The following is a 27,996-nucleotide window of genomic DNA, read 5'->3' as shown; positions in this document are numbered from 1 at the left end:
ACCGGCTAGAGGATGTCACTCAAGAGAATTTTCAAATTGGTAAAAACATTTACCTAAGGATTAGGCATTATCCTGAGGACTTTGGTAGCCATTTTAAAAGTTTAATGTGCCTGCTGTATACACTGTCCCCAGTAAAGGTTAATTCCTTGCCCTGTCCCTATAATGGGCAAAATAAGGCATGCTTGGTGGGCTAAACTACAGTATTCAAAAAGGCTGTGTGAATCTGGGTCAGATGATGCCATGTGGGCACGGAGGGGGTGTGAGCTGGCTAGTGGGGGCAGATAGGAGCCATTTTTAGGCATTAGACTCAGACCCTGAGTCTCCCCAGAGGTTATCTTTGGGATCAAACGCCAAACTAACAGTCCTGGATATTAGGGCTCAGGAACTTCCTACACTCAAGAAACTTCCATGTTGTCTCTTTTTTCCCTTCTCAGTGTTTACTTCTTCCTAATATTTCATCTCTGTATGTCCCATCTCCACCAACTTGTTTATTGACTTTCTTGGCTTCTTCCTTTCCTGGATTCTCTGTGGTTTTTCTACTGTATCCTAAAGGATGTGTATGCTGGTTTCTTTGTGTGTTTATACATTAGCTCATTTAGAATGCTTCCCTTGCTTTGGGGTCTCCAGGCACACGAGCAAAACAAACTGTTAGAAGCAAAAGGACAGCTGTGGTTCTTCTTGGAGGGAAGGGCAGACTGAGCAGACGGGAGCACCTCGGGAAGTTCCGGTCACCGCTGAGTAGCTCCCAGCACCCCCACAGGGTCTGATCTCACGTCCCCAGACCGGCATGCCTGCCTTCAGGGAGTTTCCTTGTCTCCATGCCAGTGTCATCGAGTCACGGCCCTAGCACCCATGACACTGAACCACGTAGTGGAGCCGAGAGTAACACAGTTACTCAATTCTTTTCTTCCAGGCCAGAAATAGTTCCTGACTCAGGTTTAAGAGCAATTTGTATTCCTTGTATGCATTTCTATGATTACCAGTGACACTCATTTTCTCTTTAGCATAGTGACCAAAAAAGCATCACTTTACGTTATTTTAGTAAGGAGCGTACATATTAGGAAAAGTGAGTCAGGACTCCCAGCAGTGAAAGGCCCTACGTGAGCAACAGAGTCGTGGTCGGGGTCTCTAAACGCTTGGGGAATTGCTAGGGTGCCCTCCTGTACTAGGTCCCCAGGGAGCTCAAGCTGCTTTGGGGAGGAGAGGAGTAGGTGGACCTCGTGATAGAACACACGCGGGGCCCAGTGAGACAGGCCCTTCTCCTCGTCCTGAAGTCCTGCATGGGGGAGCCTCAGACTTCCATCCGCCGGATGTGTTAAGCCCAAACGCTTTCATTTCAGCCCTGGTCTACCAACCAAGAAAAACCAGCCCACTCTCGTGAAGTCCAAACAAGGAACACTCTTCAAACAAACCAGCTGTTTCTCTAACACATTCAGAGGACCCTCTAATCAAAGGGCTTAATTTAAAAAAAGAGCTCATTCAGAAAGAACTTACTGCTTTCCTGGGTGTGTAGATATGAAGCCAAAATGACAGCTAAATGACTCCTCATGGCGAACGCCACAGCCTTTCCACTGACGCTAAAGGCCCCGCCCCCTCACTTCCGGTTTCCAGGCTTGTCCTGGGACTGCCTCCTCCGGTGGAGTTCCCTGGTAGGCGATCTTCCTGGTGGGGAGTCTGATTTCCCCCACCCTCCCTCCTTGCTAACACCGGTGGTGGCCCTCTCCTCACTCATCGCAGTGTGGACTTGAATAATCCCAGTTACAAAATGCTGGCATAAGAAGCAATACCAGTTCTGATTCACTTAATGTAAATAAAGGCACTCTAAGATGGGTTTTCCTGAAGTGGGGGTGCCCGCGCGCGTGTGTGTACGTGTGTGTACGTGTGTGTGTGTGCGCATGCGTGCGCGCACTAATATTCTCTGCCTCGCACTGCAAGACTCTGGTCTGAAGGCAAGCTCCTACTTCCTGGTTTGCTTGACTGTTCCAAGTCCCTTGGCGTGTGGAGGCCCTTACCTCGTGAGGCCTGTGGAGAAGAGGTGGTGTAGGGAGAGAGAAAGAGCATATGTTTGTGTGAAGTGTGTGTGAAATCCTGTCCCCTTGGAGTAAAAAGCCTGGACAGATCTCTTCTTCCTTAATGGGATTAAAATGAGGCGTTTCAAAACAGGTGACATTTTATTTCTCTACCAGCTTGAGTCTCCAGTGAGGGCTCAGCTGGGCACAGTGGGATTTGAAAAGCAATCTGGGAGGCGCGCCACTTCAATTGCTCTCTTAAAGAGTTATGAAAGAAAGTTAAAGGTGGCTGTTTCTTGGTGGCTGCTTTGTGGGTTGTCTGATGTCCTTTCTGCGTTTTGTGTATTTTCTAAAATTGTTACAGTGGTAAGTTTTATCTCTGTTGTCAGACAAATAATAAAGGTTATTGAATGAGATATCTTAAGCTCAATGATTTGTAACTTGGGTGAGTTAGTTTGAGAATTAAATTGCCCTTCCGGTTTCCTGATGGTCCACAGTCCTGGAGTCAGGCCCCGGGCAGCATGAGTCATCCCTCCTCTGTTTTGTGCCACCTGTTGGGTGGCTCCTGTGGCAATGGGACAAAGGTGAAAGTGATGGGGTAGGCCCCTCTGCAGCTGTTCCAACCGACCTGCTCCTGGTGGTCAGTTAGGACGGCAGCCAGAGTGAGCAGGTCTTTTGACCACCTAAAAATGAACCAGTCTGCTCAAGTTGAGGCTATGCTTCACGTTGGGGGAAAAATCGATTTTAAAGTTTAAGTGGTGACTGGGAGAATAGTAACTACTTCAGTATGTGAGGCTGTTCAAGCAGCCTGGGAAGAGGCCCAGAGGGCAAGGAACAGAGGCTTCCAACCAAGAGCCTTGTGAGTGAGTCATTTTGGAAGTGGAGTCTCTGGCCCCAGACAAGCCTTCAGATGACTATATAGCCCAAGCCAGCTGCTTGACTATCATCCCATGAGAGGCCCTGAGCCAGACCCACCCAGTTAAGCCGCTCCTAGAGTCCTGACCCCACAGAGTGTGTGAAGTAATAAATGTTTATTGCTTTATGCTGCTAAAATTGGGGGTTATTTATCATACAGCAATAGAGAAAAATTCACTCTTCTTAACATTTTATAAGCACTCCTACCCTCTCCTGACCTTCCTCTGATAACTTACTTTATAGTTTGCACTCTTGTGGGCAATGACTGACACATTTTTTTTCAGTTCTGATATTTTTGCTATGTTTATTTATTTAATAGTTTTATTGAGATGTAATTTACATACCATAAAATGGGCCAACGTGTTAAAAAATTGTCAAGTTACATAAAAGTTCCCATTTTAACCACTTTAAAGTATACAATTCAGAGGCATGTTGTGCCAACAGCACCACTGTCCAGTTTCAGAATGTTCTCGTCGCTCAAATGGAAACTCCCCACTGACACATCTTAAAGGATAAAGTAACTTTCTGTTCCTCAGATCTGGGACAATCATGTAATAACAAAGAAAAACAATTAAGTCAATAAAACTTTTCTTCAAAGCGAATTTGGAGTGAAACAACATTAATATGAATCTATTCACATTCTTACACAGAATAAAGAAACCTAACAAGATACATTCTACTAGGGATAAAATAAAATCTCAAATGATAATTTTACAACAACTATTTTTTTACAAGTCCCTTTAAATTCACAGAGTGTAGAACACCCATGTTGTACTTGGCCACCACTGGACTACAACCAGGGCAGCCCTGGGGGCAGAGCAGAGAGGGCAGACAGGTGTCCTGTAGTGATGGCCTCTAGTCTTTTGGTATTAAAAGACACTGAGATTAGAAGGATCCAGAGAAACATCTGGGCTCAGTTAGTTCATGGTATCTGCCACAGGTGTAGGGGTGCCAGGTGATGGCATTTTGACCAGCTGTTTGCCAACCCAGGAATGGGGGACAGGTTGGTAATATGTATCTTTAGTTCTAGCACCATTTCCTTCCAATCATCTTGTTTTACTACTCTGCATTTTAGTAGAGACCAGAAAATATTGCTACTGAATTGGAGGACAACTACACAAGGACCTATCACACATTATTGGCTGGTTTTAGTTTCTAGTGTCCTATGAAAAATAGAACGGAGGGTTATTGCCAAAAGAGTATCTTTGGCAGGCGTGTTTCTCCTTTTTTCCCCTGGAGAGGACATTATGGCTTCACTATGGAGTGTCTGTGACCATCCAGATATGCATACTCTGCTCCTACCCCGGGAGGGCAGCTTGAAACAGAAAAGCAACAGTTGGAGGATGTGTTTAGCTCGCTGCACTTGCATGGTGTGCAACTTTTTCATTTGTTCAACTGTCCATTCATTCATTAAAAAAAAAGTACCAACTGATTCCTTTGTAACGGGCACTGGTCCAGGCATTGGTGACAAGCAGTGAAAAAAACAGTGGAGCTCATGGGAAAAAGAGTATAGATTTTGCACATAGTTCTCAGAGTCTGACATTCTTGAGAGCTAATCTGGATTGATCTGCATTAGTAGGACATGAGTGGGACTAAGAAAGGGCTGGCAGGTCCAACAGCACATCCTCTTTCCCCCACCCCAGAACCTCAATACAAATAGTAAAAGTGTAAATAAGGGAAACATGGATGTGGCCTCCTTTGCTTTCCTGAGGCCCATTATCTCAGATGCTGGCCATTTCCTTTCAAACTTCCCATTTCCAACATCCCAAGACAAAGTTACTATTTCCCAGGGTTTCTCCTCATTGCTAAGGAATAGCATGCAACTTGTAATACATTATGAGACAAAGCCACAACCATGACAATAAACTCTAGGCAACTTACAAAAGTCTTCCCCAAACAGATGACACAGACCCGAGCATCACCCGCCCAGCCCCTTTGTGTCCACCATGAGCATGTCTGCAGAGCCAGACTTGATCACCTTCTCTGGGCAGGGCTCTAGCTTCAGCATTAGAGGCCAGAGGAAGGCAGGGCACAGCAGTCTTCCAAAAACCAGCGGTGCTCAGAGTGCAGAGGCAAAGCAGCCTTCCCAGGCACAGGATGACTGAGTCAAAAGGAGGTTGGGAAAAGAAGCACAGGGGAGAGGGGGTAGCAGGAAGTCTAGACAAAATGAGCAATGGCTGGGGGGAAAAAAAACTGGGGATAAAAACACATTTCTTTATTGTAATAACCAAAACCAAAAAGCAGGCTTATTGCCATGCTGACCGTAAGTATAAAATGGGCCTTATGCTCCACGATGAGATGAGTGACAGGGTGAGTGAGTGAGGGGTGAACCAAGGGGGGTTATTCACATGGAATGCCTGAACATGATCTCTCACAGACAGGGAGATTCCCTGGCCAACAGAACCATTAAAAACTGTCTGCTCCCTACATTTGTTACAAGGAACATGAGGCACTCCAATAAAACCCAGCTATTGGCAGAGGGAGATCTAACATCTGACTTGCAAGGCAAAAAGAGCCAGCTGTTCCAGCCTCCAGGACTCAATAAGAACTTCCTATTTCAAGTCAAGTTCCCAGCTGTCCCACGGCTCAGGAACAAGAGGTTGAACTCGGCCACCCTCTCCCCCAGACACATACCCTGGCCAACAACAGGAGTGTTCCAGGTTTTATCAGCTTCTTAAATGCACTGGGGGTTGCAATGAGATAACTTAGCATGATTGAGGACCAAGAGAAAGCCAGGGGAACCCAAATTGGGACAGAAAATGAGATGAGAGATACAGGAGTAAAGGCCTGAAGTCCAACCTGTAACAGAAAGGTGGTGTGACACCCCGGGGCTGAAGAAGTCTTACGCCCAGGGGCCCCAGGCCCCAGTGTCCTTGGGGTCACAGCGTGGGTCCTGTGCTGGGAAGTGCACAGGCACTGAGTGTTTGTGGTAGAACTGCAGGCGGGAAAGGAGCTGCTTGACAATATGGGGATGGTCTCTTGACAGGTCATGTCTTTCTTCCGGGTCCTGGTCAATATCAAAGAGCCAGACGGTCTTGGTCGGTGGGTCCGATGAGGGTATCACAGAAGCATTGTTTTGAGATGGTGGAGGAAACCAGCAACCACAGCCTGGCAAAGAAATGCAAGGGTTTACTGGGGGAAGAAGCATCCTAGGCAGGTTCAAACTTCAAGTAAGACTATGGAAGAAGGCTGAGTGGGGACGCGGGCAGGAACACGTAAAACAGACGCGGCCCTTGACACAGTATCGACATCTGTCTCAGACACTGACTTTCAGTGCTGTAACTAGACCTGGTTCATGGCTTCACAACCAGGGGCTTCCAGGCCACGAAAGCGCATGCGTATGTGCATGTGGGGGTGGGGGGAGGGTAATTTCCGGTTGTCACATTGACTTAGGGGAGGTGCTACTGGCGTACCATGCCAATGGGCCAGGGAGGCTAAGATACCTTGCAATACATGGTACGCTACCAGACAAAGAAGAATTGTCTGGCCACAAATGCCAAGAATGTCATCATTATAAACAATGCTTAAAGGCATCACGGTCTTAACCATCACACCCCACGTTTTAAAAGTATGTAAAAAACGTCACTTTAAGGGGATGTGCTCAGGGGAAGCAACCACCTCCCTCAGCTACGCAATTGGTTGAGGATGTGACTTTCAGAGTTTCTCCTTGCTAGCTAGATGTGCTGTCCTTGACAACCACACGTCTCCGAAATCCTTATTTTCCATGACACATTAGAGCGGCTTCCTTTCACCCCCCACCTGCAGTTAATTTTCAGTCTTCTTTTGTCAGGACAGTAGATCAAACCATTCTTCCCCACTCAGCAGACCCAGAGGTATGTGCTGCAAAAGGTAGTCGTCACTTTGGTAAAGTTTTCCTCGCTGTTCTGGGTGGGGGGAATGCTGAGCATTCTACCTGGGTAGCCGGTGAGAAGTTTCCAATTCCTGTGTCTAATTGCAGCATGGAGAGAAGTATTGAAGGCAAAATATTCTGGGCCAGAAGAATCATCCTTTGGTGGAGCCAGGCTCATCCCAGGACCTGGAAGAAACAGTGCGGAAGCATTAGATCACTGTTACAGAAATGCATTGTTATAAATCAACATTTAATATCCTCCTTGTAGAATGGTAGATTTTATTCAATGCCTGAGTGTAAATGCACATCCCACCACAGAAATGAATCTTCTATTAAATATAAACAGAAAGCTATAGTTCATTAAACCTCAGTCATAAACCACCACAAATATAAAAGGAATCCCACCGAGATTAGAACACTAATTCATCCTTAAAATCACTACGTTCTGCCAACGTACAGCTGGCTTTATGTGGAATAGTGTTCTGTTACAGCAGTGCAGGTTGTTTTCTGTGTGCCTTTTTTCCTTTCGCTGTTAAATGATCGAATTAGATGAACACATTTTCTATATATATTTATCCCTATGTAGGTAATGGAATAGATTATAACATGTACACTTTAATGGAGTCTGTCTCAAGCCATGAGAGTTCAATCATGCCATGATCAATTATTTAACCACACTGATGAAATTTAAAAGTAACTGAGCAATGCTTAGTTAACTATTCAGACAGGATAATTAAGGTTTTAAGAATGACTTGGTATACAAATTCTTGGTTATATCATGGATTACATTAAAGTCATCTTGGGGTTTTATACTAATTGATTATTAGGCTTTTGAGGGGAGCAATTAATAGTACTACTCCCCCACCTTCTTGAATTTGGAACCAATTGAAAGGTGGACACCAGAAGGTTAGAGCTAAAAGTATCACCTTTCTTACTGATAAAGCTGATTGGAGAGAAGATAGCTTCAGATTTGGGGCAGAGAGTCCTTCCTACTAACTGACCCTTGACTTAGAAAGACTAAACCACCCATCACCAATCTTGCTGGACACCCATTGGGCTTCCTCAGAGCGGAGAGCAGACTGGAGTGTTTACATATATCCTGGGGACAGTCTGGCCCCCAAATTAGACAGACAAAATGTCCGAAACGAGCATGCTCAGTTCCTTCTTTTGAATAACTCCCTCTGTGGCCTGCTTGTGAGGAGTGACTAAGGTGCAGCAAGAGAGACCTGAGTTCTACTCTAGTTAAAGACCCTGGTGGAGAAGGCACTTGGGTGGCTCAGTCAGTCAAGCCTCTGCCTTCAGCTCAGGTCATGATTCCCAGGGTCTTGGAATCAAGCCCAGTGTTGGGCTCCCTGCTCAGCAGGGAGTCTGCTTCTTCCTCTCCCTCTGCCACTCATCCCAGTGTGCTCTCTCTCTCTCTTTCTAACAAATAAATGAAATCTTAAAAAAAAAAAAAAGATCCTGGTGGATCTGTGAGGGCAAGGTATGGAGGCCCCAACCTTACTCATACCTATGTATGTTTCAAGGCCTCGATTTAGGGACTAACTATAAAACATCTACTCTGTTTTCAGTCTATATTTACCTGTCAACTTTTCAAACATGGTCACAGCAATCGCCTTGGGTGCACTTTCAAATGCTGCCAGATCACCTGCCCGAGAGCTAATAGCTCTGTGTGTGTGTGAGAGAGAGAGAGAGAGAGAGAGATGTTGGGAACAATCCCCTCTCCACCATGGCAGCTGGCCCATCTCTCCACCATCCTGTCATAAAGACTCTGAGAGTGCCCTCCTCCCTGCCAGAGCTGATGCCCAGGGCTTCCTATGGAAAGCACTGTCTGTGAGGGAAAAGACAGGGTCCCATTCCTCTAGTCAGTCTTGTGGCAATGGCTCTGGAGGGACATACTGGAGACAGAGCCAATAAACGTCAGTGGTTTCAGACCTTCAGTCTTCACAATCACATACCAACAAATCGTTAGCACCGAACAGCAGATCTTTTTGACTTTTTGTTTCTCTGCCTGATTGTGGATATTTTGGCTCTAATACAAACAGATGCTTGCCCAGACAGAGGCACAGAGGATGTCTATTGTAGGAAATGCAGTCTCAATACACAGACTGGGGTGCGACTGTGAGCCTTCATGATTTACTCCTCACAAGCTTGCATAAAGGACACATTTTGATACCAGAGAATGTTAAATCAAACAAGCATGCTTTGAAAACATAAACAAGGAGAGGAAATTTAGCTGTCTCGGCTATGCTTATATTTATATACATTTTTTCTTAAAACAAACAGGAACATAAAATACCTAAACAATAAATAAGTCTAAGACTAAATGACGGAAGATGCTATTATGTCAACTCCGCTTTTTTTCTTATTGAGAAATTAAACAAAAAGAAAATTACAAGGAATAATCTGCCTAACACCCCGTGAGCCTACACCTAGAATGTTAACATTTTGTCATGTTTGCTTTAAAAAAGAAAAAAAAAAAAAAAAAAAAGGAAACAACAATGAAAACAAAGGGACAGTTTCCATGTGACAATTTGTCCCTGTCCTCAATCTCAGTCCCCTCCTCCTGAGGCTGCTGCCATCACGGTTTCAGAGCACAGTGAATCCTGCCGACAGCCATTTAAAAACAGAGTGACATATGCATGCATCAAAAAATAATTATCTAGACCTGATTTATACTTTAAAAATGTCCATGTGCATGTTATGCTATACATATTCTGCAACTTGCTTTTTTCCTCCACTGCAGTATTTTTAGAGCTCTCTGATTATGTTCGTGTATATATATTTCTTTTAACTGTTTAGTATTTCACTATATAAAAAGTCATATTTTATTTAGCCATTTTTCTGTTAGGCATTTCAGTTACTTCAATTATTCTTCTGTTTTTCCTACTACAAACTCTCCTGCCATGAGCACTGTTTTCCACATCTCCTTGCGCAAGTTTCTCTAGGATTTGTGTCTAGGAGCAAAACTGGTTGCAAAGTGCACAGCTTTCCAACTTTCTAACACATACCAAATGGCCCTCCGACCAGCAATGTCTCCCTTTCTCCATACCCGATAGCTGATACTTTCAGACTTAAAATTTATGCCTAACTAAACATGTTAGACAGAATCTTCATTTTTTTAAATCATTCAGTCTGCAGGAATTATCTTTCTTTTTCTGTGTCAATCCAAGGTTTGCTTTAAAAAACATTTTTAAATAATACCCATTGAAAAAAGTGCACAGAAGATGCTCATGAAGACTGGACACTCCTGTAGACACAGCCCACTCAAGAGACAGGACTTCCTAGGACTTTAGAAGCCCGTGTGGGCAGCCTCCAGTCTCCATCCTCCTCTCAAAGGTAGCTGCCACCCAACAATGAGTTCTTTCTGCCTGTTTTTGAGTCAATGGAAACCACACAGCGTGTTCTTTATCTCAGGCTCCGACTGTCTCATAATGTTTGTGAGATTCACCCTTGGTGTTGAGGTTGTCTGTTCCCAGCACTTCATTCATTTTCATTGCTGGATGTCATTCCCTTGCATGACGGTTCCACAGCCTCTTGCTTTCAGAGTTAGAACCCACAGGGAACTGATTGCTGTGTGTGAAGTGAGGCAGCACTCGAGATTCATTTTTCAAAGATGGCTACCATCTGACCAAGACTGTTGAAAAGACTATTCTTTTCTACTCATCTGCAGGGATACCTTTGTCAAACACCTGATTTCCATTTGTGGTGAGTGTCTCCGAAGCAGTACAGTCCAACAGAACTTTATTGATGGAAATGTTCTCTATCTGTGCAGTACATCGCAAGGACCACTCGTTGCACATGGCTACTGGGCTTGAGAAATGCAGCTAGTACAAATGAGGAAATTAATTTAAACTTAATTGTCACACATGACTTGTGACTACTGCATTGGATAGCTGAGCTCTAGAGTTTCTGTTCTGTCCTCCTATTTGTAGGATAAGGATATTTGTCTATCCTTATGGACAAATAAGGATATTTGTTTATACTTATGCTAATACTAAACTATCTTAATTACTATAGATTTATCATACGTTCTTCTATCTGCCAATAAAGTCCCCAAATTTGTTGTTCTTCCAGACTGATTTCATCATGATTGGCCTTTTGCATTTTCAATAAAAATTTTAGAAGCAGCTTGTTCAATTTCACAAACTAGCTGGTGGGATATCAATTATTATTATTATTTTTTTTTTAATTTTTTAATTTATTTGACAGAGAGAGAGAGAGCACAAGTAGGCAGAAAGGTGGGCAGAGAGAAAGCAGGAAGCAGGCTCCCTGTTGAGCAGAGAGCCCGATAGGGGGCTCTATCCCAGGACCCTGAGATCATGACCTGAGCCGAAGGCAGAGGCCTCAACCCACTGAGCCACCCAGGTGCCCCCCACTTTTTAAAAATTTTTTAAATTTATTTGACAGAGAGAGAGAGCACAAGTAGGCAGAAAGGCGGGCAGAGAGAAAGGGGTAAGCATGGGATATCAATTATGATGGTATTGACTCCAGGGAGCAATTTGGGGGTATTGCTGTTTTAAAATATTCAGACTTACAATTCACTAGTATGGTGGATCCCTGTATCTTCTCTTGATAATAGTTTATGATTTTCTGTGGAAACGTCTTACACATCTTTCCTTATGTTTAGTCCTAGTTGTATAATGTGGATTATTAGTACTATAAACAACATTTAAAAATCGATTTCATACTCTGGATGCTGTATATAAAAATATAATTGGCTTTTTTAGATATTGACCTTGTTCCCTGTGACTTTGCAAAATTCATTTGTTAATTCTAACCTCTTGCTTAGAGAACCTTTGGATTATCTACACATCCTATCATGTCACCTGCAAATAATGACACTGCTTCTCCCCATCTTACATGTTTTAGTTTTCTTTTTCTTACCTTGTGACACTGGACAAAACCTCTAATATAAATTTGAATAAAAGTAGTGATTGAGTTTCTATCTCATTCCTGATTTCTGGGGAAAAGCTTTTAATATTTTACTATTAAGTATGATGTCAATATAAAATTTTTATAGCTATGCATTATCAGATTAAAGAAGATCCTACTCCCAATTCACTAAGTTTTTTAAATCATAAATGAATGTTAAATTTTACCATATACTTTTTCTGCATCTGAAAATATCGTATAATTATTCTTTTATCTTTTAACACAATGAACTATATTAATTGATTCTTAAATGCTAAACCAACCTTGCATTTATAGAATAAACCCCTTTTCATCAGGATGCTTGTCATTTTTATATATTGCTGGATTCACATTTTGTTGGGGATTGATTATATTTCCTGGATTCACATTTAGTTTAGGATTTTTGCACTTATGCTTAAGACAAAAATTGCTCTATTAAATTTTTCTTGAAATATTGTCATGTTTTTGAGTCAAGGTTATATTGGTCCTATAAAAGGAACTGGAAGTGTTCCCTGAAAAGTTTGTGTAAGATGGATGCTATGCCTAAATATTTGCAAGAGTTCATTTGTAAAACAATGGGGGCCTAGAGTTTTCTTTGTGGGCAGGTTACTTATTAATTTAATTTCTTTAATAGACATAGAACTCTTCAGATCTTCTATTTCTCTTTTTCCTAGTTTGGTAAAGTGTATTTGGGAATTTGTTTAGTTCATACCAATTTTCATCTCTGTATTATCTTTTTAGTGTCTGTAGTATCTGTAGTAGTACCTTCTCATTCCTGATATTAGCAGTGTGTGCTTTTCACTTTTTTTCCCCATGATAAATTTTGTTAAAGGTTAATTGATTTTATTAGTTTTTCAAACCAACATTTTACCTAGTAGTCCTTCTCTATAGTGTGTTTGTTTTCTATTTCATAAATTTGCCTCTTCTCTTTATTATTTCCTTCCCTCTGTTTCCTTTTGGCTTAATTTGCTCCTCCTCCTCCTCTTCTTCTTCTTTTTTTAAAGATTTTATTTATTTACTTGACATACAGAGATCATAAGTAGGCAGAGAGGCAGGCAGAGAGACAGAGGAGGAAGCAGGCCTCCCGCCGAGCAGAGAGCCTGATGCGGGGCTCGATCCCAGGACCCTGGGATCATGACCTAAGCCAAAGGCAAGAGGCTTTTACCCACTGAGCCACCCCAGCCCCCTCTTCTTCTTCTTCTTTTTTTTTTTTTTTTAAGAGAGAGAGAGAGTGGGGGCAAAGAGTAGGAGCAAGGAGGGAGAATCTTGAGCAGGCTCCACTCCCAGCATGGAGCCCAACTTGTCGCTTGCTCTCTTGACGCTGAGATCATGACCTGAGCCAAACTCAAGAGTCAGATCCTTAACTGACTGAGCCACCCAGGCACCTCTTAATTTGCTCTTCTATTTATAGTTTCCCAAGTATTTAATTTTCAGTACTTCTCTATTTCTAATATATACATTTAATACTATAAATTTTCATCCAAGCACCAGTTTATTTTTATCATGCAAGCTTTAAATATGGATCTTTGTTTTTCAGACCAAAATATTCTCAAATTTTCATTGTGATTTCCTTTTTGACTCATGGATTATTCAAAAGTGTATCTCTTAATGTCCAAATATTTGAGAATTTCCTATTATCCTTTTGTTACTAATTTCCAGTTTAATTCCATTATGATTAGGAAATAGATCCATAGATTTTTTAAAAATAAAATTCTAAATTTAGAATCCTGTTAGATGTACTGCATATGATTTAAATCCTTTGAAATGTGTTTCTACTTGCTTTGTGGCCCAGTATGCGGTCAACTGTATAATGTTCCATTCTCATGTGTACAAAAAAGAACATGTATTCTCAAGTTGCTGGGTGTAGAGATCCATAAATATCATAGTTTGTTAATTATACTGTTTGAATATTTTACATCTGTACTCACTTTTTGGTCTGTTTGCTTGTTGTAATAGTTAATGAGAATTATGTAGAAAATTTCTTATTGTGACTGAGAATTTGTTTATTTATCCTCCAAGTTTTGCTATCTTTTGAGATTATATTATTAAGGACTTACCCATTTGGAACCATTATTATTTCTTGGCAGATTCCTCTTTTTTATAGTTTTGAAAAATTTTTATTTTAAATGATTTTTAAAAAATTTTTATTTACTTATTTATTTTTAAAAGATTTTATTTATTTATTTGACAGAGATTTTATTTATTTATTTGACAGAGATCAAATATTTATTTGACGGAGATCACAAGTAGGCAGAGAAGAATAAAAATTTTTATTTACTTATTTATTTTTAAAAGATTTTATTTATTTATTTGACAGAGATTTTATTTATTTATTTGACAGAGATCAAATATTTATTTGACAGAGATCACAAGTAGACAGAGAAGCAGGCAAAGAGAGAGGAGGAAGCAGGCTCCCTGCTGAGCAGAGAGACTGATGTGGGGCTTGATCCCAGGACCCTGGGATCATGACCTGAGCCGAAGGCAAAGGCTTTAACCCACTGAGCCACCCAGGCGCCCCTATTTTTTAAAAAAAGATTTTATTTATTTTTATTGGACAGAGAGAGAGAGAGACCACAAGTACTCAGAGCAGCAGGCAGAGAGAGGGGGGAAGCAGGTTCCCCGCTGATCAGAGAGCCCGATGTGGGGCTCGATCCCAGGACCCTGAGATCATGACCTGGGCCAAAGGCAGAGGCTTAACCCATTGAGCTACCCAGATGCCTCTAAAAGTTTTTCTTTATTTCCAACAACAGCTTCCCCTTTAAGTCTACTTTGATGTACAGATTATTAGCTGTTGTCATTGTTTTTAGTGTTTGCACATTTTATTTTTCCATCCATCTCATTTGTAATACAAAAAAGTATAAAAGAGGGTAAAGGGCAAAATAGTGACTCTCAAAGATGTCCATGTTCTAACCTCCTTGGAACCTGTGGGCTGTTACCTTAGATAGCAAAAGAAACTTTGCACATATGTCTAAAGGTAAGGACTTGCAATGTGGAGGTTATCTCTTATTTGAGTGAGCCCAACCTAACCATGATTCCATAAAAGCAGGGACTATTTCCTGACTTTGGTCAGAGGGAGATGGGTCTGAGAGGCGGTGTTGCTGACTTTGAAGATGGAAGAGGGGCCATGAACTAATGAATGTGGGCGGTCCCAGGGCCTGGAAAAGGCAAAGGAAATGGATTCTGTACTAGAACATCTGGAAGGGAATACAGCACTTCTGAAACCCTGACCTTAGCCCTATGAGACCCATATGGAACTTTGACCAACAAAACTGTCAGACAATATGTCTGTGTTCTTTTTAAGACACAAAGTTTGTCGTAATTTGTCATAGCTACAAGAGAAAACCATACAGGAGGGAACTGTGGATTTGGAATCATACAAATTAATTAGGAAGATAGTACATATAAAACGGTTGAATAAATACCATCAGGAAGAATATCATTAAGGTCAGACAGCAAATATTATAAAAGATAACAGTAGGAAGAAGTCGATAAAGGCTGAAGCACACAGGAAGGATAGATGAAGAAAGTGGGACTGGAGGCAGGACCTGAAAGATACACATTTTTGTTATCTACCACACGACCCCTCTTCTAGCATAAAACAATGTAGGGTACAGACTAGGTCTGACTTAGCCCTATAACCCCAAGGCCTTACCCAGTGCCCAGGTACATCAAGGACAAGCACTCAACGATGATCACTAAAACAGATCACTGAAAACTGGGCAAACAGAAGGTGAAGAAGGTACTTTTAGATTGAAGAATGAGAGAAGCAGTCAGCGATGGAGAGCCTCTGAAGGACAGGGAGCAAAGTGCTGTCAGAGGTGGTTGGTAGGCTGTGAAATAGCTTCAGGGAGGGTAAAAAGCCAGCCTGAGAAACTGTCACTCTTCTTCTCATCAACAGGGAGGAACGAGAGGAATTTAAGTGTTTTTTAAAATTAAAACTTCTTTTGGGGCACCTGGGTGGCTTAGGGGGTTAAGCCTCTGCCTTTGGCTCAGGTCATGATCTCAGGGTCCTGGGATCAAGCCCCGTATCAGGCTCTCTACTCATTGGGGAGCCTGCTTCCCCCTCTCTCTCTGCCTGCTTGTGATTTCTCTGTCAAATAAATAAATAAAAATCTTAAAAAAAATAAAATTAGACTTCTTTTTCTAAAAGCTTTATTAAGATATAATTTACATAAGACACAATTCACCCCTTTAGAGTGTAAAATTCCGTGGTTTTTAGCATATTCTGAGAGTCAGGCAAACAGCTTAATAGGGGACAAAAGGACACTGGATTTGCTGATCTCTGAGCAGAAACTAGGGTTCGAAGAAAAGCATTAACAAAAAAATCTTTCTCCTTTCCTTCCGAGCTGAAAGATACCACTGAGATAGAGCTTTCTGGCCAGAAAGACATACACAGTTATAAGATGGACCAGTCACATGTACTGATGTTGGATATAAAAAAGAAGATGAACAAAACATTTTCAGGCTAGCAAAGGAAATCACTCTCTTACATCACAGGTAGTAAACTTCTAGAGCTCCTTATCTGAGCAACCTTGGGAAACCAGAAGGAGTTCGAGTTGGAGCTTCTAGAAATGAGATGGGTCTGTGGTTTCCAGTGGGGAATGTGTTCTCCAGAACCAGAAGAAGTGCCAGAAGCACCTTAGGAATTGGTTATGTGGGACAGTGAGTCAGGGGGCAGGGTCCAGGTTCCCTGTCTTTATTTCAGTCGATGCTGGTTAACACTTAAGGAAGAATTTGTAATATTTGCTAAATACATTATACTTCTCTACATTTTTGTTTTAAAAAAAGGATCTGCAGCTAAATGACAACTGGAAAGACACGAATTAGGGGTGGTGATGGATTGACCGGATGGGAAAGGGACTCAGTGGTCCCACGGGATACTTCTAATCTTCCGGGGCTCATAAAAGGCAATGTTGTTTTCTTGACTGTACAACACACCCTCCTCACTCTTCGGAAACTACTGTCCAATACAGTCTATGACTCTATTTTATAAAATACATTATTTTTCTGTGTAATTTATACATTTCTTGTATGTAAGTTAGACATACAGAAACGTACAAACAGGAAAATTTAAACTATCTCTAAATTTATTAGCTGCATGTTAACATTTTGGTGTATAACCCCTGGAGGCTTTTAGCTACACAAGGCTTAAATAAAATAAATACATTCGCTGACTTGCAAGGAAGCTGTAAGTTTGTAGAAAACAAAGTTTTCATGGCTAGAGAAAATAAGGCAGGGAAGGAGGAGTCCTAAGCATCAGGGCAGGGGTGAAGGGGATGGTCTGGGTCTCTTCCTCTCTGTGCTATTGTTCAAATATACACTGGGTGTGGCTGGAGAATGTGGCTTGGGAAGAGTTAATGCTGTGAGCCTTCAGGAAAGTACAGCAAAGGGTGGGAGTCAGGGCAAGGAGAGGGCCTGCAATCCTAGTGAGGTCCCTGCCCAATGGTCCACAGAAGGCCACAGTGTGCGGAAGGACACAGCAAGCCCTTCTGGAGTGGGATTGCTTGGGTTCAAATCTCAGCTCCATTATTCACCGACTATGTAAGCATCAGGGTTAGAAGATCTCCCTGGACCTACATTCCCTCATCTGTAAAATGGGGATGATATCATCTATTTCACAGGACTGTTGTGGAGCCTAAATGTGCGGATACGCAAAAATGTACATTAGCACTACATCCATCATATAGTACATGCATAATAAATGGTTTTGATACGAGTTTGCAATCTTGGGCAACTTCCCTAATTCCCCCTGCCTCAATTTACTATATTAAAGTAATATAGTCATTGCAGGTGAGAGAAGGCATATCCAGTGCTTAGCACAGTATCTGGTATGTTATAAGACTATCATCAAATTTGTCAACATTAAAGGTAATGATGCTAATACTTAAAAGCACTCACTACATGCTTATAAAATGCTGTTAAGTGTTCCATGTATATTAACTTGTTTAATCCTTGCTCTATGAAATAGGTAAAAATGGCTGGTAATGATGGTCACTGAATGGTAGCTATTATCAATATAAGATAGGTTCTTTTTTTTTTTTTATATTCTCTTTTACTGAAGACCTTACAAAGAGGAGAAAAGTAGGCAGAAGTCATTATTATACCGTGGGCAGGGGGCGAAGGGAAAGATGCTCTGCACTAAAATCCAAACCAAACAAACCGCTTCTCTGGTCTGGGTCTGGAAAGGACCTATATTTGCTCCCCTACATGCATGTTCCAGAGTTTGAACAGGGTTAGGGGGAGAAAGCATTAATAGTGCAGCTTTCATTTGCTACTTGAGGCTTTCGTCCCTTTTCTGCCTGGCTGCATGGGCTGTCCTTCGTTTTTACTGAGCTCTTTCTGGTTTTGATCACGTTTATAATTTACAAAGACCAGCCTAAAAGTTTATTTTGCCTCTAATGACCCAGTTTATTCCTTGCTGCTGGGAAGCCACCTTCACGTTTTTATGGGATATGCGGTTGTACTTCCGGCAAAACGTACTCACTTGGGCTAAGTCGGGGGGAAACCCCCAGCATTCCTAGATATTTGGTGATCAAGGTATTTTTAAATATGGAATTCCAAAAGGTATCTTTTCTAACCAACAGGCAAATGGGTTTGTTTATTACATGAGCCAAATGTGCCTGGTAATTAAAACACCAAAGCTTTATTTACTCTCGACGTTTGACTGGCTAGCCAATTTCTTCATGGCTCGATCCAAAAAAAGTTCAAAAGATCCCCAAATCAAAGGGCGGTTGAAGTCACTAAGGTCCACATTGTGCCAGGCAGTGCGAGCACCCCTGCCCACAGCTGGCACGGCCTCCACAGCGCATTTGGACTCCGTCTGGAGGCGTGCTGTGCGCACACGTGTGGGTGGGATCTCTATCTGCTCAGGGTCTGACACGTCCTGAAAACTGCAGGCTCCGGCCGCAGCCACCTCTCATCTCGCTGTGTGGCAAGGGCTTACACACCCAGACGCAAATGTGTTCATTGTTGTTTTGATTCTTGTTTTGAAAGTCATTCTAGATCTAAAAATAAGTTTTTCTCTAAAAATAGTTCCCAATGAAACGCAAGCTAGAACCCCACACTGTGAGCTGATGCTTTACTGAAAACTTTGACTCAATTTTCGGAGATGGACAAAGCCCCCGGCAGCCATGGGTATGGCTCTGGCAGCCGGCAAGCTGGGATTCACAGAATGGTTTGGAATTTGCCAGCGGCGTTCCCTATACTATTACTCGCTAGTTCTGAGAAGGAACTCTGACAAACCACTGTGCATTTTAATAGCTTTTAGAATGAATAATCCATTAAGTCATTTAGCTACTCTGAGTTCCTGTTTTCTTGTGTGTAAAATGAGGAGATAAATAATGCCTACCTCACAGGACAATGGTGAGGATGGAATGAAATCCTGGGGGTGGCAAGCGTTCTTTGATTGTTGGTATAAAAATACAAGTCTCTTGAATTCCCAGAGCAGTTGCCATACGACTAGGTACATGGATAAACTAATTGACCAACTGAAAGAAATCATTCTAATTTAGGTCCAACCTATGGCCCTTGATTGATGGCCACCAAAATCAAGGTATGGACAGCTGCTCAAACCTGTAACAAAGGTGAAACCAGACCAGCTGCCACTGGAACAAGACATTATTAGAAAATCATGGGGAAGACTGGGCGGGGAAATGGGAAAGTGAAAGGGTACAGAGTTTCAGTTAAGAAAGATGCATAAGGGGGCGCCTGGGTGGCTCAGTGGGTTAAAGCTTCTGTCTTTGGCTCAGGTCATGATCCCAGGGTCCTGGGATGGAGCCCTACATCGGGCTCTCTGCTCAGCAGGGAGCCTGTTTCCTTCTCTCTCTCTGCCTGCCTCTCTGCCTACTTGTGATCTCTGTCTGTCAAATAAATAAATTAAAAAAAAAAAGATGCATAAGTCCTAGAATTCTACTGTAGAGCACAGTGAGCATAGTTTATATTATACTGTGTCTTTAAAAACTTGCTAAGATGGGGCGCCTGGGTGGCTCAGTGGGTTAAGCCTCTGCCTTCTGCTCAGGTCATGATCTCATGGTCCTAGGATCGAGCCCAGCATCAGGCTCTCTGCTCAGCGGGGAGCCTGCTTCCCCTGCCCCTCTCTTTGCCCACTTGTGATCTCTGTCAAATAAATAAAATCTTTAAAAAAAAATTAAAAACTTGCTAAGAAGGTAGATCTTGTGTTAAGTGTTCTTATCACGCCTATATACACATATATACAAAGGAAAATAATAGCAGGATGGAAGGAAACTTCTGGAGTTCATATATGACCAGATTGTAGCAACAGCTTCAGAACTCATCAAGTTGTAAATATTAAATATCCACAGCTTTTTGGATGTCAATTACATCTTAGTGAAGTGATTTCTCTCAGTGAAGGGTATGTGGGTGACTCAGTCAGTTCAGCAGCCGATTCTTGATTTTGGCTCAGGTCATGATCTCAGGGTCCTGAGATCAAGCCCCGAGTCAGGCTCTGTGCTTAGCACGGAGTCTGCTTTTCCCTTTCCCTCTGCTTCTTGCCCTATGCATGCACATGCACTTGTTCTCTCTCAAATAAGTAAATAAAAATCTTTAAAAAATAGTAAAGTGGTTTTAAAATGAATGAAGAAAACTGTGGGGAAAAAACATGCCAATACCACCTAAATTATGTATGCTAAATAAAATGTCTGGTTAAAATTGTAAAAACAGAGTGAAACAGATCAGGGATTCTCAATTCTGGCTGTCCACTGGGATCACCTGACCCCCTCACAGTCACCTCAGGACTTAACCACGGCCCAAGGCCCTCTGCTGGATGCCCCCACGTGGGCACAGGTGCGGATGGAGGGGGCCTAGGGAGCTACGCCAGCACTGGGGTACGGTGGAGCTGGCTTATGGGTCACTTGCCCCTTTGCCCTCAAGGGGTACTCCCACGGTGTGCACCCTGGAGAAAGGGAACATAGAGAGGCCTGATAAGCATTAAAGTTACCCCCACCAAACTCATCGTGCCCCTTGTTTCTGGACTTAAACCTGATTGCTGCAAGTCTTCTGTTACACCCACACCACTTTAGAATCCTGTCTCCCTGGTGAAATCCTTGCAACACAAAACAGGAGTGCTGGGGAAAATATGCCAGACATAAAGCTAATCAGAAAAAGGTGAGGAGGAATATTACAGATGTTATTTATTACCTACAAGGGGAAAATCAAAATGCTCATAATTTTTATATATGCATGCCACATGACATATTTCAAATGAATCTGGGCTTATGATTTTCGGTTTACAAAGTCAGTTTCTTCAACACCTACTCATTCAGTCCATATTTGATATTTTAAAAGTCCTAATGAAAAAGGAACTTTGATGTGGCTTGCTCAGCCTAGACGGAGCTCAATTGTTAATCATTATTGAATTGTGCATGATAAGTATTCAGAGAATGTGTGTGCTTATGTCAGAGCGAACTCCAACAGTGGGTTAATGTCTGGCATCAGCCACCAGCATCAATGCAACACCGGAAACCCAAACAACAGAAAACAAGCATTCAATGAGTTCTCAGCCCCCGACTGTCCCAGGAAGTTTAGCAAATCTGTCTGAAACAGGTTGTCAGAGACATCTTCTCAGACACTGGTTCACATTGAACCCTGAATAAATGTACTATATATATTGCTGATTCATTTGCCTGTTAAACAAATATTTATTTCAGTGATCACTCTACATGCTAGATCCTAAGTCTTCAGAATGAATAAACTTGAGTCCAGAAGATAATAATAAAATAATGTCATTAAACACCACCAGTTCTAAAACAGTGGAATAAACATTCGTGGGCTGGTGAATTAAATGTATGAGGTGCCAGATGATTCCAAAGGAGATACAAACTGCATAGAAAGATCAGGAAAGCAGTGCTCCTTGAGCTGGGCTCCAAAGCACAGGAGGAACAGGACAGATAAAGTGTACAGAGATGATCCAGGGCGTGTCTGTCTGCTTGAAATTCTCCTCTCTGTGTGATGTCTTCCTCCTTTTCAGTCTCTAAATGAGAACATGCAGGCAAAGCACTTAACCTCGGTGCCTGGCACCAAGAGTGCTCAATCAGGACCGGTTCTTACTCCTACCTGAGACCGCTTTTTAGTCTCCTTTGCTTTTCTTTCTCTGTTCATCTCTTAAATGTTTTCATTCCCCCAGGTTCAATTCTTGACATTCCCCTGGGCATTCTAGGCTCCAGAATCTTATCTCCTACCCAGAGATTGTTCTTTGTTCTGTCCAACTGTCCATGCCTCTAACCCAGGCTGACCTGCCCAGGCCACCAAAGGGCTGGAGCCCAGGCGTCTGGCCTCACACACATGCTGCACCTCAATCATGTTGCAATCTTGCATTTGTAGACAGGGAAATGGACATCCCTCTTCTATTTCTGGCCTTTGCCATCAAAACAGCCTCAACCTTAAGCCTCAGCTTGCCCCTCCTCTCTCGTCCCTGGACAATAGTACATATACTCTCTCTGGCTCCACCTCCTTTCCGGGGCCACCGGAGCCACTGTGCATTTCTTCAGCCTGTGCCCAGAGGGAAGAGTAGAGGTGGCAGGCAGAGAAATCCCTAAGGTGCTTCATTGAAAGCTCCTCTCCAGGGACACCTGCCTGGCTCAGTTGGTTAAGCATCTGCCTTTGGCTCAGGGGATGATCTCAGGGTCCTGGGATTGAGTCCCACATCGGGCTCTCTCCTGCTCAGTGCGGAGTTTGCTTCTTCCTCTGCCTGCCGCTGCCCCTACTTGTGTGCACTTGTGCTCTCTCTCTCTCTCAAAAATAAAATAAATAAAATCTTCAAAGAAGAAAAAGAAAGCTCCACTCTCATGTAGCCCACATATGGTCAAGTCCTGGACTGCCACGCTGGCTGCCTCCTCTCCACAGCCTCCTGCTGTAGTGACAGTGATAGAAATGTATGGGATGAGAAGACAAAGAGGTAGAGTATGGATCCTTGGAGAGAACCAACCTTTGAAAGGCAAAGCAGAGAGGAGGGGCCTCCAAAGGACTGAGGAAGTGGAGTTAGACTGGAAAAATGCCTTAGAAACCACGGAAAATATTCCACGGAGGAAATGGTTACTGCCAGGGAGAAGGAAAGTCTGAGAACACAGGGAAAGAGAGCACGGGATGAGGCAAAGAGGATGTCAGCGACGACTGTGGACACAGCAACTGCGCTGGGCTTGCGACACATGGTGCCCAGAATAAACACGCACAAGGGATCCGGTAAGCTTGTAAGAACAAGGACAAGACAGAAGAGCATGTCTTTTCTCTAATCATCCCTCAATTAAAGTCATAACAGATGATCATGTCCAGTGCTGACGTCATCAAGGGCCAACTACCACCTCTATTCCGACCTGCCCCACAACAGGCTAATCCAAGGCAGAACTGTGGCTCTCCTCGTCATTCACGTGTTCGCTTTGTCTCTCTCTAAATACAAGTTTTTAAAGTAATTGGTAGAGTCCGTCAGCAAATAGCTATAAATAGGTCCTGTGTATATATGAAAAAAGGGAAACTAACCAAAAATATTCATCTTCAGCCTGTGATTAAGATGATGAGCATGAACCAGGCTGGGTCGTCTGTTCCCTGGCGGGGGATGAAAGGAGAAAGGCTCCCCCGCCCCCCAACATGGCATTTAGTGAAATCCCAACCACAAAGCCTCATGGTCCAAAATGCTTGGCTGAAGACTTCTCTCTTCCTGGGTTGTACTATTCATATTCCAGCACGCAGGAAAGACGTATCTAAGCTCTGAGCACATTTTCTGGATACGGAAGAAAAAATGCTAATTTAATACTTACTTTGGAAAGGGGGCCCTGTGATGGCTGTCAGGTGGGCCTGGCCTCTCTGGGCAGGTCGGGGATGCCGCCCTTCCTGACCCTGGGAACTCAGGCTGGGGCGGCGGTGCCAACAATTACAGTGCAGAAAGCTAAGGCCAGTTGGCACCCTTCCAAGCACAGCCCTGCACAGAACTGCTCCTCCGGCAGCCCCAACCCCAGCCTGTTATACCAACCCTATAATCACCGAAATGAGGACCACAAGGTGCTGCCTGCCAAAGATAAAAAAGCAAACATCTGAGACCACTCTCTCCAGCCGAGCCTGGTTCTTGGCAGCAGCCCGGTTGAAACGAAGGATGTTTTCTATTTTGAGACTCTCTGGGACCCACATGAACCAGGCTTTGGAACACAACCTCTTTCCAAGGAAAACTAGAAGCACATTTGAGAAGGTAAGCAAAGATGGGGTCTTTGCTCTGCAACAGATTTAGAGAGAATGAAGGGTCAAAGCGCCACCACCAAGTCCTCAGACCCACTTGAGAAGATCTGGTTCCAGAGCGCACCCGCTTCAATGCTCTGTCCAACACGCAGACACCCCAGGATTCCCAAAGCCCCAGTGTTCTCCCGAAAACACCGGCACTAACATTCACATCCATAAGCCCAAACGTGATTCCGGAAGGGTGCTGGCCGCCAGGGACCCCACACACATTTGGGAAGGGATTCACCGAAAGGGTAGCATCTGACCCTGTGCTGACCATCCCCCTCTGGGGAGACACTTTCTCCCCATTAGTCATTTGCTCTCTAATTGAAGCCCAAAGCAGGTGGGAGGGACTTCTCCCCGCCTCCAATCCCCCAACCAGTGTTAGCCCACTCACATTAAGGGACGATGTGCAGAGTTAAACCTCACTTCTGAGACCTGCATATGGAAAACCAATTAAGATACAGGGAAAAACAAGACAGAACTGAATTTTCCATCTGACTCAAGAATGTTGAGAATCGGAGAGATTGGGGAATGGAATGGAGGGGTCTCCTATCATCTCGGGGGTTCACCTACTGCATGATGATAGTCTAGGTGAACGAAACCCCGCAGAGCCAAAGCACATTCTGAAAATAGGGCTGCTTGCTTTGATGCTGTCTCCTGGCCCTAGTATAGCTTGTCACTAGGACAATTTAAAAAAGATACCCAGGGCAACGCTCCACCCCTTCTTACACCTTCTTCTTCTCCATTTCCTTCTTCTTCCTTTATGGAAAAGGAGCATTGTGAATGCAGAAGTGGGAATATTTGCAGCATGACAAACCCAGAACTGGGCAGAAGAAGCAAAACAGGAAGCTGCCTACAGAGGGCCAGATAGTCACTGGCAATCTGACTCCTCATCCAGTATCTTGCCCAAAGGTCTCTCTATGGAGCTGGAATTCCCAGCAAAAGCATTCCCCCTAAACTGACTGAAGCTTTGCATTTATGAAGGTATCATGTCGGAAAACAACACGAAGAAACCAACAAGAACGTTTTGAACACCTGTTCTGTTGAAGGAACCGTGCAAGGTGTCATGGGAATTACAGAAAAGCATTTATTAGTTTTTTTGAGGATGTGCCACGTACAATTTTAGATACAGAAAAAGTATCTTTACTTAGGAAGTTTATAATTAATTGGAAGGATAGAGGTCAGTGAAAGGCAAGACATGACAAATGCCAAAGGAGTGACACATAACTGAAATCATTTAAGTACTAATTGAGAACAAAGCATTTGCAAGCCATTGTGCAAAGGGCTGGGGGGAGTGTCGCAGAATTGCAAAGACAGAAAGCTTATTTCTGGCTGAGTAGGGGAAGGAAATCTTCCTGGGAGAGGTGAGGCTGGGGAAGGCGGGCTGGCAGTAAAGGACTGGTAGGAGTGGACAGAGTGGAAGAGGGTGTCCCAGGCAGAGGGGAGGAGCACCAGACAGGAAGTCCCTAAATGTGGTCATTATGGAAGACCGTCCGGCATCCTGGCTGGCTGCGGGGGCCACAGAAGGATGCATTCAATCAGTTCCCCCAAACTACAGAAGTAAGAGCTTTTTTCAACAGGTAATTGGAAACCAGTCACAACTTTTGGAGCAGAAATGAAAGGCACATTTTTAGAAAGCTTCATCTTCATGCTCACTGTGATGTGGTTAATAAGTTTCTCAGATGACTCAATACTGGGACAACACCATCGCTGGGAAAAACTGTCCCTGGGAGAGAATAGTCCACACTGCAAACGAGCCTGCTATCAGCAGAAGACAGCAGAAGACGCACCAGAGAGCCTCGACAGGCCGGAATTGAAACCAGGAGATAGAGGGAAAGCCTTGGTGACCAACAGAGCAGGAGAAAAGGGGACTGTTAGGTCTGGAATGGCACCACTGAAAGAAGAAAGTGAGGGCAAAGCTGCTTTTTGACGGGAATGGTGAACTAGGTTTAGACACACTGTGACATGAGCGATTAAACACGTCGGTGTAGACGTGGTGAGGGATTTACCGCAGGTGTGTTTCCAGTGTGTCCAGGGCCTGCGTCACCTGCCGCGTCTCCTTCCGCGGATCACAGTCCCACTGCGTCTCCTTGCTCCCATGCCCTTAGGCTCTGCTGGCAGAATATGAACGATGAGAGGGCAGACTCCCAGGCAGGCCTGGGCCCAGAAAATTCTCCTGTGCACAAGCTTCCATGCAGACAAGCAGACCGGCCTTGGCCGCTCATTAAACACGGTGGGGGCCATGAGATGGAAGCAGCCGTGGTTCTCCAAACACCACTTGGACAAGAGCTGTCTGGTGCTCAGGAGACCCATTTTGTTCTTTGCATGAATGAGAGATGTCTGTGTGAATGGGATTAGCATGGACTTTCCGTCTGCTCCACTAGCCGGCCTCCTCCATTGCATGCCCCTCCCTCCTGACTATGTTCCAGACCTGCTGGTTTCTTCCGTTCTTTGGCAGCACCAAGCTCTGTTGGTCTATACAGCCCTTCCCTGCGGCAGACGTCTTTGGATTTGCTCTTCCCTCCTCCTGAAAGACTTCCTATGGGCTCCTGGACCAGCTAACTTCATTTTCAGCTCTCAGATCAAATACTACTTCCTTAGAGCAGCCTTTTTTTTTCACGACCTAAATGAAAGTCGGTCAACCCCTGTTCATCTTTCATAACCCGTATTTATTATAATTTGCAATTACATATTTCTTTATTTCCTATGTCTCCCTATAAAAGTATAAGATCCCCAAAAGGCAGAAGCCATGGCTGTTTTGTTGGTCACTATACTCTTCACCTAGTACCTTGCACTTTGGAGGGATCTGATCATCTGTGCCCATTAAGCAAATGCCTGGTGCTCCCAGGTTCTGGTAAGACCTGAGAGTGATCCGACTGGCGACAGACAGGAAGGAGCAGCAGGCAAGACACAACTGTGGGAAATACACATTTGGGTATACCACTGACATCTCAATTCACACCCCAGACAGAGTCACTGCAGAAGAACACGGTGTAGGGAAATGATATGAGAAAAATGAAGGAGCTGGCAGCTACGGCATAAAGACTGTTCGAGCTCCCGGGGTCCCTCAGACATCACATCTCCAGAGCTGTCCTTCGTGTAGATAAGGAAACAGAAGGGAAGTCCCTGACCCAGTAAGTTGGTGTCTGAGGTCCAGCTTCAGTAGTGGGTCCTGCCAAAAAGGTCTGGACTCTTCTGGTTGCCTTGATAGCTGAGAGGGAACATGATTTTAAATCTGTGGCCAGGGAAAACCTGCATTTCTACTGCTGGACCTAAGGGGTATCTCGTGATGATCTTTGGTGAACCTGTATGTCCTACGATCTTGACTCCAGAGTCCTTTCTCCTGAGTGGGCAGAGAGGCGGGCGGCTGTGTGTAAGTCTGAGGAAGAGACACCCACGTCGCACTTGGTTATGTCTGTCCTGAGAGTGCAGCACGTATCTGGATGAGATGAAGAGCCTTCCTCAGAGAAGTAAAGAGTGGGGTTCCTGGGACCTGAGAAGAAGCACGTTCCCTTTTCCTGGGCGACTCCTCTGTTCTTATGGACAGCAGTTTTTACTCACACATTGGAGCTGGAGATCCAGTTCTGATGATCACTCTAACACATTTCACTCTGCGCTAGGGACACTTCTCATATTAATACGATTAAATTAGCTTATCAGGCCCCTGGTATCCTTTGAACACTTGTGAGAAAGCTGGCAGCTTACCAGGGCTTTTTCCAGAAGAAATATTTGCTACTAAAAAGTGATTTCCACACACATCCATACCTCCCTTGATCGGGAGGTAATTACTGGGCCAGTAAAGCTGTCGGAGCTGGGGGCTGGCACAGACAAGTGTGAGCTGCCCTGAGTGTGCCAGTGGAAGCCGAGAACGACCCTGGACTGGCACTACCCCCGACCCCTTCTGCTTTTGCCAGCTTCCCTGAGGTCAGAGCATCCAAGTTCCTCCTTGGCTGGAGGGCTTGGATTAAACACCTGCTCCCTGGCTTATGACCACGTTCCTACTTCATCCAGCCCACATGCCTCCTGGAGGTTCAAAGGATATACGCTCTGTGGAGACTAGAATCCTTTCCCCATGGAATACATTTA

The 27,996-nt window shown here is 43.7% G+C and overlaps 1 protein-coding gene across 1 annotated transcript in view; it reads right to left on the bottom strand.

The window, feature by feature from the left end:
* Nucleotides 1-3,197: 3,197 nt before the first annotated feature.
* ARSB (arylsulfatase B) overlaps nt 3,198-27,996 on the bottom strand; it is a 170,332-nt gene continuing 145,533 nt past the window's right edge. Inside the window, exons 7-8 of the mRNA XM_082724787.1 lie at nt 6,838-6,960; nt 3,198-6,032 (exon numbers count right to left, since the gene is read on the bottom strand). Of these exons, the coding sequence (XP_082580913.1) occupies nt 5,767-6,032; nt 6,838-6,960 (389 nt within the window). The 3' untranslated portion in view covers nt 3,198-5,766. The remainder of the gene's footprint in view (nt 6,033-6,837; nt 6,961-27,996) is intronic.

The sequence above is a fragment of the Mustela nivalis genome (genome assembly GCF_964662115.1).
Source record: "Mustela nivalis genome assembly, chromosome: 3".
Taxonomy (NCBI): Eukaryota; Metazoa; Chordata; class Mammalia; order Carnivora; family Mustelidae; genus Mustela; species Mustela nivalis.
This window is presented reverse-complemented; position numbering and strand designations above follow the sequence as displayed.